Source organism: Eleutherodactylus coqui, chromosome 7 (assembly GCF_035609145.1).
Source record: "Eleutherodactylus coqui strain aEleCoq1 chromosome 7, aEleCoq1.hap1, whole genome shotgun sequence".
NCBI classification, from domain to species: domain Eukaryota; kingdom Metazoa; phylum Chordata; class Amphibia; order Anura; family Eleutherodactylidae; genus Eleutherodactylus; species Eleutherodactylus coqui.
In genome coordinates, this window is record NC_089843.1 from 60134081 (window position 1) to 60146638 (window position 12558).

General features: G+C 45.3%; 1 protein-coding gene across 2 annotated transcripts in view; it reads left to right on the plus strand.

The window, feature by feature from the left end:
- Positions 1–12558, plus strand: part of NFXL1 (nuclear transcription factor, X-box binding like 1) — an 86946-nt gene that overhangs the window by 578 nt on the left and 73810 nt on the right. For both annotated transcript variants that reach the window (XM_066573114.1, XM_066573115.1), the window contains exons 2-3: positions 977–1212; positions 6970–7143. In XM_066573114.1, the coding sequence (XP_066429211.1) occupies positions 1011–1212; positions 6970–7143 (376 nt within the window). In that variant the 5' untranslated portion in view covers positions 977–1010. The remainder of the gene's footprint in view (positions 1–976; positions 1213–6969; positions 7144–12558) is intronic.

Consider the following 12558-nt stretch of genomic DNA (forward strand, 5'->3'; position numbering starts at 1 on the left):
TTAAAAATTTTTTTTTAAAAAGCAGCGTCCTCGGTTTTCCTGCGCAGGGAGAGAACACATCTTGAACTTCGTAAGCTAATTGCCATTCTAATGGCTGCGAGCTTCGCTGTGGGAGAAATGGCGCAAGACTTGCATGCACAGAAAGTACAGTAAAAAAGGCCGTTGTGCACACAAATACGTAATGCCTGATGCGCAAATATACATGCGCTCGTGTGACGCAGGCTGAAGTCTCTCTATGGGCAAGATTCGCATGTGACATTTCCAATGTGGATCTGCATTAAAGGGGTTTTTCACAATTTTTTTCAACCGATGATCTATCCTCTGGATGGGTTATTGGTGGATCACGGAGGGGTCTGCCGCTTGGGACCCCAATCCATCAGCTGATTATCCAACGTGCCGCACTGGATAGCGGACTGTACATCTTTGTCGGCGAAAGAAGTAAGGGAGCATCGGCTTCACTCCCATTGAAATCAGTGGGAGCGCCGCGCTGCTCCTCCACTTCCTGCTCCTGTTACTGATCTCCTCTCCTGGGCAGGAAGTGGAGGAGCAGCGCGGCGCTCCCACTGATTTCAATGGGAGTGAAGCAGGCGCTCCCTTCCTCCCCTGCCCACAAATGATGTCCGTCCCGCTGTCCAGTGCAGAGTGGCTGGACGATGAGCTGATGGATTGGGGACCCCAGTGGCGGACCCCCTGTCCATCAACTACGATGACCTATCCAGATTGATCATCAGTTGATAAAAGGGCAAAAAAACCCCTTTAAGAGGTGACATGTCGCTTTTTTTTTTCTGTGACGCAGATCTGAAATCCAGTAGCAACGCTGGACCCATTCAAATGAATGGGAGGCGTATTGGAAACGGATTTCGTCGTGGCCCAATTTCCATCCCCAAATCTGCCGTGTGAACGTACCCCGACAGGCACAAAGTATATTTATTGACTGAAGAGTACATTAACACTTTGTTTACGGGATGTTCTTTAGATTCTAAGTGATCGGAGCTGCAACATCATCAGCAATGGATGGTCCTTGGCGCCAAGGTGGCAGGGGGCGAGCCAGAGGTCGTGGCGCTCCATCCTCCGCTCCGGGACCTGCACCAGTACCTGCCAGAAATGCTGCGGTACCAAGTGGACCTTGGTCCGGTGCTGGAAGGGGACACCTGTCCTACGCGTCTGTCAGTAAGCCTCCTCATTCAGTGAACATAAAAAGAGAAGCGAATGGTAAGAATGTTGTTTTTGTCCCCCGAATGATTCATTCTTTGGAGATGTTATCGTCACACTTCATTCTCCAACCTCCTATCGCAGGATACTGGATATATTCTGGTTGGCCCTCGGAGTGATTGAGAACATGCAGTCGCTGGATAGTGATAGGATTTCCTGGGACTCCTTTACACGTATTTGTGCATGTAAAATTTACACACGGAATCCACGGAGAATAGAACCCACCGATTCCGATGGCTTCATTCACATTTCCATATCTTGTGCGCGCATTTTGATTGTACAACTGAGGGGTGCGCAAATGTCCTCATATTACACAAAGATGTGTGATACGCTGCTGGAAAAACAACACCGACTAAATTAGCCATTTGAAGCCGTGCGGTTTGTTTGCTGCGCACAAATGGAAATGTCCTGCAGCAGAAAATGCGCAGTAAAATATGCTGATATGCACACAAAAACCTCAGTGCGCAAAAAACGTGCGCTAATGCCTGTACAAATATGCGCATGCTTGTGTAAAGGGGCCCTTACATCACATCCTAAAGTGGTGGCATATCACTAAAATATGTAATCACTTTATTATGGGGGCCTGACCACTGGGAGTAAAGCCTCTTCACACAGACGACAAAACCGCGTGATTTGCTCGCAATGCGACAGCTCTATAAATCGCATGTATGAGAAGCCCGTGGTTCCCAGTGGGTTCCTCACATTAGTGATGTTTTGTAACCCATGTTTCCCTATGGAACCTTGTGTTGCATTGCAAGAAAATCGCAGTTTTCGTGCGATGCAACTTTTACAGTAGGAAATCCTTCTGTGTCCCCTAAAATTACCCCTAGCTACATTAAAAAGCAATACATCACCTAACAGGTACCATCCGCTCCGCCACACGTCTCATCTGCAGCTCTGACACACTTTTCTGTAGTTTTCAGCCAGCGCTTCCTAGTCAGGGGTTCAAAAACCCCACCTCCAAGGAAGCACTGGCTCTGATTGGTTCTCGAGCACCTTGACTCAGCCAATCACTGTAGCTGTCAATGAACCAATCACAGCCATTGCATTGAATGGCTGTGATTGTTTCATCGAGCAGTCCACTGATTGGCTGAGCCATGGCGCTCGAGAACAAATCAGAGCCAATGTTTCCTGGAGGCGGGGTTTTTGAACCCCGGACCAGGAAGTGCTGGCTGAAGACTACAAGCAAGTGTGCCGTAGACCTGCATGGAAAAGTGTGGCTGAGCAGACAACGCTTGTTAGATGTATTTTTTTTTTTTTTTCATGCAGCTAGGGCTTATTTTTGGAGTAGGGCTTATATTTCAAGCCTCCCCTAAAAAAATGGTAAAAGAGCGCTACAAAGTCTCGAGACTTTGTAGTGACACAAGCGCTATATCGCTGAGAGAAAACACAACAGTATTGCACAGGACACAGATGTGATATCACTGTGATTTTCTTGCGGTGAGATCGCAGTCGCTTGTGTGAAAGAGGCTGCAGCGTTGGAGTTTCTTCCTGTACAGCGGCAAGAACCCTGTGCACATATAAATGTAATGCGCCCCCACTAAAAAGCCCCCCACCAAAAGAAGTTATCCTAATGCACAGCATAGGGAATAGCTGTCTGATCAGTAGGAGTCTGACCACTGGGACCCCCAATGTTACTGAGACCTAGTTTCCCAAAGGCCCCCTAACAAACGGAGCAGTAGCTGAGCATTCATGTCAATGGGAGTGCCAGAGCTAGCCAAGCTCCCGTATTAGGGTGTTCTTGGCAGTCCTAGTGAAATGAATGGGACGAAGGTGCGCAGGCTTGACCACCACTCCATTCATTCTGGACCCCCATTGTCGGGATTGGTGGGAATCCCAGTGGTTGGACCGCCACCGATCCTAGAGTGGTCCCCTATGCATTGTAATTCCATGCGTAACAGATAGAAGTGCTCCTTTTAATCAGCGCTGGGGGGTTCTGCTTTCCTGCTCTGTTCAGGCAGCAAGAAAACTGCAACCCCCAGTGAAATGGAACTGTCATATGACAATAGTGAATGGTGCTAAATGGACCCTCTTACCTATAAGGGGACCTTCACACTTTGATCACATGATCACTGCGTTTTTTTACGCAAATGTCAATAGAACTTTCTAATGTTAAAAACGCATCGCACAAAAATCGCAAAAAGCACAAACTTGCAATTTTGTGCGATGCGTTCAGACCCCTTCCCGCTATATGACGTACATTTACGTCGTGCAGGGTATGTATGAAGGGAGATCGCGGGGCGACCTCTCTTCATGCAGCGCCAGCTGTTTATTACAGCGTACACCTGCAGGCAATAGCTGCAATGGGCCACACAGGCGATCGCAGCTATTAACCCTTTAAATGCCGCTGTCGCTTCTGATAGCGACATTTAAAACTCCAAATGATGCTCAGGGGTCCCGTACGCCCCCCCTTCCTCACGTGAGATCGCAGGGAGCCGTGCAGGTGTCATGGCAGCCAGGGTCCTTTCTGAAAGGCCCCGTCCATGTGGGGTGGCTTGATAGGCTGCCTGTAGAGATGAGCGAGCGTACTCGGAAAAGCACTACTCGCTCGAGTAATTTGGTTTATCCGAGTATCGCTGTGCTCGTCCCTGAAGATTCGGGTGCCGGCACGGAGCGGGGAGCTGCAGGGGAGAGCGGGGAGGAACGGAGGTAAGATCTTTCTCTCCCTCTCTCCCGCCCGCTCTGCCCTGCTCCCCGCTGCGACTCACCTGTCAGCCGCAGCGGCACCCGAATCTTCAGGGACGAGCACAGCGATACTCGGATAAAGCAAATTACTCGAGCGAGTAGTGCTTTTCCGAGTACGCTCGCTCATCTCTAGTCCTGACCCATAGAATAAAGTTATCACGTCATTTTTGTTGCAGTTTGTGCGCCGTAGAAACAAGACGCACTGAAAGATGGCGGAATGTCGTTTTTTTTCATTTTACTCCACTTAGAATTTTTTTGTAGATTTTATGATATATTAAATAGTACCGTTGAAAAATACAACTCGTTCCGCAAAAAACAAGCCCTCATACAGCGACGTCGATGGATAAATAAAGGAGTTACCATTTTTTAAAAGGGAGGAGGAAAACTATTCACTGTCTGTTTACGCAGTCCCGTTGTTTTAATGGTCAATGTCAGACTGTAATATACACCAACATAGGACATGCTGCGATTTAAACTATTTTTTTTCACCTACGTCTGAATATTCTAATACAAATCAATGGGGTTTATTCTGCCCGTATTAATCGCGTAAAAATACTTGCGTATTTCGGAGCGCAAATACACCCTTGTGAATGAGATCTTAGTCTTCTGTTATTCCTCCTGTAAACGTATGAATAAATTGACAACTGGGTACTGATTGGATAGTTTCAGAGTGCAGTGATACACCATATCGAAAATGGGAATAGTAACGCCCAGTTGTTCATTAATTTCCAAGAGGAATAACAGAGGAACCACACAACACAGAGTTCACAGAAAAGATGCCTCACAATTAGCTGATTGGGAAATACACTAAAACAGACATTTAAGGAAGCGAACAGGATTTCTTTAACCTCTTAAGGGCATAGAAAATTTATTTTATGGATTTTTATTTCTCCTCCCCACTTTAAAAAAAAACAACATACTTTTACTTTGCTGTCGATGTTGATGTCTGTGGATTTGTGTTTTAAAAAAAAATGTTTTTTTTGTCGTTTCCAACGGTACTATTTAATAAAGTATACCGTATAATATACTGAAAAACATGAATATTTGTAAGTGGACTAAAATGGGGCTAAAAATGTAATTGGCCCATTTTTGGGGGTCTTTTTTTTATGGTGTACGGCCTCATGTCCACGGGCATACTTCATTTAGCAAATCCGCGTGTTAAATCCACAGATCAATTTTCCCATAAGAAATCATTGACCGTCCGCGGTTAATTTAACACCGCAGATGTGATATATTTCAATTTGCGGATTTCATGCATGGGGAAAAAAACGCAGCATGCTCCATTTTAACGCGGATCATGTGTGGATGGGCCCCATTGGTCTCTATGGGTGCGGGAGATCCGCAGTGCATCCATGAATACATTTGCGGTTGCCCTGCGGATTTGAAGGTTAAATTTAATTAGGAGGGGGGGGGGGAAAGGCTGGGAGGTGGGGTTGCGTTTTTGAATTCAATGATTGGCTGATCGCTGCCTGTGATTGGCTGAGTGCTCAGCCAATGAGACCAGCGCTTTCTGGGGGCGGGGATTTTTTAATCCCCAACCTCCAGAAGATGACTGTCGGGGCCGGACGGCTCTTCTAGAGGAGTATAATTTTATTTTATTTTTTTACAGCTAGGGATGATTTTCAAAGAAGGGCTTTTATTTCAAGTTCTTCCCCGAAAATCATCGCTGCGTGGGTTGCCTGCAACCCACTGCTTTCAATGGGGCCACAGCAGCACCAACCCCCATTGAAAGCCATGGAATGGCATCACTGACTTCTGCGACAGCCGCATCTCAAGAAAATATATCGCTAGTAGGTAGGCACCCTAAATGACATAAATGCGTTTTCTTGATAGATCAGATTTTTACAGCTGCGGTAATACTAAATCCTTTTTTTTTTTTTAATTATGATTTGATTTTCCCTGTAATTATAGAAGAAGAGTTTTACTTATTATTTTTTTTCTTGAACTTATGATCATGTCAATGATTGCCTATACAATATACTGCAATACTTCAGTATTGCGGTATATTCTATTTCTGCAGGCATTCTATTAAGATGTGCCGCAGGCACATACAGACATATAGAGTAGTCCTTAGGGCCTTCAGAAGACCCCAGACTACCATGACACCTGAGCAGCACCTTGTGATTTTATCACGTTCAGTCCATTAGGGAAATTTAAATGACCTTTCGAAAATTTAAATGCCGCTATCAGATTTGACACCGCCATTCAAAATGGTTAACTCCGGTCATGTCTGTTATTTCCGATTGCGATTTTTGGGGTTTAATGCCGGCATTAACCCTTTCCAATCCAATGTCGGGCCTGCCCCAACATCATCATTTTCCTCCACAGCTCCAATGTCGGGGCAGGCCCGACACTGCAGTGCAGGAGTGCATCTGCACCCGATCATCAGACACATCGGGTGCAGATACACTTGTGCACTGGTCCCCATCGAGGACCCCCTAGGAGAAGGCAGAAAGGGTTTTTAACCCTTTCTGCCTTCTCCTTTACACATTACATAGCGCTCAATCAGCGCTATGTAATGCATAGAGATTCCGGCCGGCCAGCGATCATGTGACCGCCGGTATTACCTGACCCCCGGCGGTCACATGAACTCCGAGCCCGGGAGCTTGTACCGTGAGGGGACCTGCTTACCTGACCGGCGTCTTGCGCGTTCTCCTTCTGTCTCCCGGCCTGACGATCATGTGACCGCCAGGTGCCACCTGACCCCAGCGATCACATGATCGCCGAGCCGGGAGGCAGAAGGAGAATGCGGAAGATGCCTGACAGGTAAGCAGGTCCCTCCACGGTGCAGTGAGCACCTGCACCCTCTTGATCTCTGTCAGTTCAGGAGGGTGCAGGGAAAATGTATTTTTTCTCACCCATTTTCCCCAGCTCCAATTTATTTGGAGCTGGGGAGAATGGGTGAGAAAAAATAAATGGATTGGAAAGGGTTAAAAGACAGCTGACACCCACCATGTACGGAGCGAGCTTGGCTCCCGCCTCCAGGATGTCCCCATGGTTCATCCATCATATTCTGTACCCATGTTTCAGTGCTGTAAAGGGTAACCTGATAATTGTACGTTTTTCTTTCAGTGGAGACTTCTAAAAAGAAGTTTGAAGATATTCAGAAAGCCAACCAAGCGGCGGTCAAGAAGCTGGCAGATAACTACAGCTCTTCTGATGATGAAGACGACGCTGAAGAAGATAATGAAGGAAAACAGAAAAGGATATTAGATTTGACGTTCACAACTTACACGGACCAGACGGGTAACTCGTTTCTTTCTTCTACAGAAGAGTCCCGATAAGTGAATGAGCCAACGATGGTTTTCATGCCTGCATAAAATGAATGGCGAATGAAAAGCCAACGACTATCATTCATTGTTGGCTCACATTTAGACTGAACGATTATTGTTCACTTTTGCTCATTTTAACGATTTTTTTACATAATAATCTTTCCATCTAAAAGCACCTCTAGTTGTCTCCTCGCCAGCCTAAATAACTTACTATGCATTAAACTCCTGCATACAGTCACGTCCGGCTGGAGCAGAGAGGAGACAGACTGCTATGTTGTGGTCTCCGCCAGGAGGAGGCAGAGCCAAAAGACTGAGATGGCTGATAATTAGGGCCTCTCTGCTTATTGGCCTGCCGAATCTTGTGGCAGTTTTGGTCACAGCAGTAATGCCAGGTTGCATGGCTGTCTCGTAGAGAGACCTATGCCGCATTTACATGGGACAAGCTGTAGGGCAAACCATGCCGACGTTTGTCCAAGTGATGTTCGCTCCTGTGCTGTTACATAGGAGCGAGTATTGCTGGCACCGCTCACAGTTGCTGCCGGAATGTACACGGAGTGGGTTGGGAAGCGTTCTTCCCCCGCCTGTCTCCGTTCACAGTAATTAGACAGTCGTTCAGAAGTAAACGACTGCTGTATACACTGAACGACGAGCCGTTAAGTTTTCTGCATGCAAGAACTGAACAATTCTCATTCAGTTGCTTCAATATAAGACTCCTTAGATATAAGAAACAATGGTCTGTCTATTAAATTACTTAATTCCCTTAGAACCCAGGGGTGTATGCCATCGAGAAACGGCAATTTGTCTATTTTACATTTTCTTTTAAGCAGGCTCTGTACTTCTTCCTTGCTTAGATTTGTGATATTTGGTGGAAAGTTTACTTTATCACATTGCATCTCATCTAACATTTCATTTTCCTCTGTAAATACACTAGAGAAGAAAACTATTTAATAGATTTGCTTTCTCCTCATCCCCTTTTACAGTTTTTCCTACATTATTTATTACACGTGACGACTATCGTTCAAATTTCCGTGGAAGCTTGAACAATTTTGAACGGTAATCGCCCCATGTAAATGGGCCTTTAGAGTGCCTAGATGGTGAGGGGCGCGGAGTAGGCATTGGATGTAATTGATGGGGGTGGGACGGAGGTGGCCCATAGCAGTTGTTTGGTCTGCCTCTACTGTAAGGTACAGCACTGGATTCCAAAAACAACTGTGCATTAGAGACTTCCATCTGTAGTTCCATAAAATCTTTGGAATATTCTAACTAAAGGGAAAATTGTGCAATGTCACATCCAACATGCAGTTAAGACTCCGGTCACATTGCATTGTCACTTCTGTTTATAGTTTCCATAATGGGGTTCTGCCTGAAATGCTGAAAACTGCATTCAGATGGGACCCCGAATGGAACCATCAGCTTTTGTTAGCCAAATGGAGACCAGAGTTGCAATGTCGAATTGCAACTTTGATTTCTGTTTGACCAATCGGAGCCTTTGGTTTCATTCGGGGTTCTGTCTGAATGCCGTTGTTGGCATTTCAGATGCAAACCATAAATGAGTTGACAAATGCAATATCAACCTAGTCTAACATTTTTCATGTGTTTTTTTTTTTTTTTTTCAAGCATTAACCCCTTAATGAATGTTCTATAGTCCTTTTATAGTAGCCATTTAAGGGTCTTCTTCTGATGTGCTTGTGTTGCCTTGCTATGGCAATGCTTTAGAAGAAAATAGGACTCGGTGTGCTGTTATTGTGATGCTTAGCCTGTTGCTAGCAGCCTTAGCCATTGGATAGGGATCAGAGATCTATAACATTGTGACCGCTGCTTCTAAGTTTTTCTTGACAGCACATCTCTCTGCTCCCAAACGGAGTTGATGTTTCACTACTTTAGCCAGGAATCTGAGAAAGTTCTGCTATGAGCATTTGCGTGTTTGCCATGACGGATTGGCCTGATAGTTTGTGTATGTATTTCAAAGCAATTACGGATGCTGCTTGAATTCCCATAAGACCCAATGTCCACGGGCACGGCTGGATTGCACTGCTGAATCCCACAGTGGAATCCAGCTGTGCCCGCAGACATGGGGAGGAAAAGACCTTTTCTTACCTGCCCATATGCAGAGCGGATCTTCTCTGTGCCGACTGGATCTTCTTTCTTCAGCATGGTGGATGCATCCGGACGACGTGCCGGACGCATGCGCAGTGCTATTTTTAATTTTCCCATGGATCCGCGGCACGTCGACAGTGACAGCTGTGGCTTTGCCGCGGGTCGGACGGCCTCCATTGACTTCAATGGAAGCCGTACCGCGGGATCCGCAGAAAAATAGGGCATGCTGCGATTTCTTCCCGCGCCTGCGATCAGCATGCCAGGAAAAAAATCTCATCTGCATGCTTTAAATTGTTTTGCGGATGCTAATGCATCCCTATGTGCGCTTAGAGCTGCGGATCTGCCGCACGGGAGATCTGCACGCATTTAATAAATCAAATCTGCCCGTGGACATTGGGCCTTAGGGCACAAAATGAAAGCAAAAATCACAGTTTAAAAAGTTTAATAAAAGTTTTCACCTCCACCTAGCCCTAAAAAAAAAAAAATTACAAATTTTTTTTTTTGCACACTGTCTCACCTTAAACAAAAAACTTTTTTGGCACGATCACAATCATGATGATGCTTAGAATGAAGTTAGATTATTCTTTGCACAGTAAATGGCTAAATAAAAAGTTCATTTTAACTTTGCAACCTTGTTGGAGTGTGGGAGTTCAGGAGTAGCCTCCCTGGATCTCTCCCCTCCACCCCTCCTAACTGTCAGCCAACTAGATGCCTACTCATCCTGCTCTCCCGAACTACCCATCACCCCCACATCTACCCCAGCGAATGCCCGCTCAGTCAGCAGCAGCCTCCTTTCCATATTGCCAATAGATCTGCACATTTACATCCAGGATCTGAGCTTCCAAATGTGCAACGCTCACCTCCCGTACAGCAGTAGGCACCCTCGACCACCTGTTCAAGGACTGCAGACGCGGCACAAGATGTACACTGGACGGCATTGTCAATCATGGAGCACATTGTAAATGGGGATCATAGGGATAGATTAGATGAAAGTAATATATGCAAAAATTCAAATAGATACAGTAATTAAATACAAATGAATTTCCATAATGGCCCTTTTACGCGGGCTGACAGTCGGCTAAAGGACTGCATGAGCGCTGACGTCACCGTTAAGGCCGTTAGCCATTGCGCAGAGCGTTTAGACTGATAGACTTCCTTGCTGGATCACGGGCTTCTCGTTCGCTTCTCGCTCAGCGTTTCACTTTCTATAGGAAGCCCTAAGCGGGGAGCGTTTACACTGAACGTCAGGCCCGCGATCCAGCGGTAGTTTTTATACTGACTGAATGAATAGCTAGTGATTTTTATATTTTGCATTTACACTCCCGATAATCCTTCAGACTTGTCTGTTTGAATGAATTTTGAGCGATAATCGTTCTGTGTAAATGGGCCACAAGTCGCTAATCCCAAGTCTCACACACTTAAGAAACAGGCAGCACATTGGAATACCGCCACGCTGTTACAATGGAGACAGTAAAATAGGCTATTCCGGCGTATAAGACTACCTCCCAACTGTCGCCTTATACGCCTGGAATATGGTGTAAAAAAAAAAAAACAAAAAAAAAAAACGGTGCTCACCTCCCCCGGCATTCTGCGGTGCTGCTGCAAGCTGTCGCTCCCTCCTCGTCCCCGACAGAGGATTGAATACCTGTGATTTACTGACGCCACGTGGCGTCAGCCAATCACAGCCATTCAATGATATTGAATGGCTGTGATTGGCTGACGGCGCGTGAGGTAGCCAATCACAGCATTAGCTTTCTGGAGGCGGGGATTTCAAGCCCCGCATTAAGAAAGCAATGCTCTGTCGGGGACGAGGAGGGAGCGACAGCCTGCAGCAGCGCTGCAGAACGCCGGGGGAGGTGAGTACTGTTTTTCTTTTTTTTTTTTTACACTTTTTTTTTTTTGTATAGCTGGCGTATAAGACGACCCCCGATTGCAGAGCAGAGATTTTCCGGGGTTAAAAGGTCGTCTTATACGCCGGAATATACGGTACTTAAGAATTAAAAGCCTGTTTATGCCAAACGATTCCTCATTTGAACGAGCCAACCATGTCAGAGTTCGCTCGCGCAGTCTGTTTATACAGGCAGATACATCGTTGGCTCGTTCAGATGAGAAATAGTTCACTGTATAAGTGACTGGGAGCGACTGAACGAGCGCTATTTAAACCAAACAATTAGTGAACGAGGCAACGATGATTTTTATGCCTCCAAAAAATGAACAAAAAGCAAACACTTTATCACTCGTTCGTTCCATTATTGGCGCCGTTTACACGGAACGATTACCGTTTATTTTTACTCATTTGAACGATAATTGTTCCGTGTGAAAGGGCCTCGCGCTCGGTCCACATGTAGCAGAAAAATCCACAGCTGTAGCGAATTTGCTAAAAAATTAGCATATGTAAATTGTGAGTTTTGCTGTGGCTTTTGCTTTAAAGTTCACCTCTTTACACTAAAAAGGTGAAATCTGCTGTGAAAATCCACAGATTTTAAAATCCGCACTGCGCAATAGTTCCATTTCAATGCAGAAGTCAACCACAGAATGACTACAAGATTTGTTTTAGCCTTCCCTCTATGCGCAGTACTATAGTCCACTGTGGATGGTCTGGGCATGAATCTGCCATCATTGACATCCAATGTAATATGAGATATATTATTAAAGATATTAATCATCTGTATTTTTATAGTATTTATTAAAAGTCACTCAGAATGGAGGAGGCTTTCCATCTGTTATTAAAATTTGAGTAGAAAATGAATTTGAGTCACTTTTCACTAAATGATCAACAGGGACGCTAATCCTGAAATAGTTCTTGTACGTTTCCTGCTGCAAACAAGCAGAGAAAAATAAGTGCAGATAATTTAATATTCACATAAAATCTACTTCTGGAATAAAGTTTTATATGATAAATCTAGATTTTTTTTTTTTGTACTCGCCGTAAAATCTCTTTCTCGTTTTGTTGATTGAGGGACACTGCTTGATCATGGATATACAGCAACTGCTGGTTGGAGGTGGACACTAAGTAGAAAAAAAAACGACTTGGCTCCTCCCACTTGCTATATATTCCCCACAGGCACTTAGCTAATCAGTTTTGTACACAAGCAGTAGGAGTGCCCCCGTAGGGCCTGTTCTAATATGGTAGTGTCTAAACCAACTTAGGAAGACGCCAGTCCAACAACAAAGGAGTACCCCAAACCAGGGGGAAAAAACAAAGCACAACAAAAAGAGAGGAAAAAAAAGAGACCCTCGTCGGGTGGGTGCTCTGTCCCTCAATGAATGAAAGAAAGTAGATGGAACATCA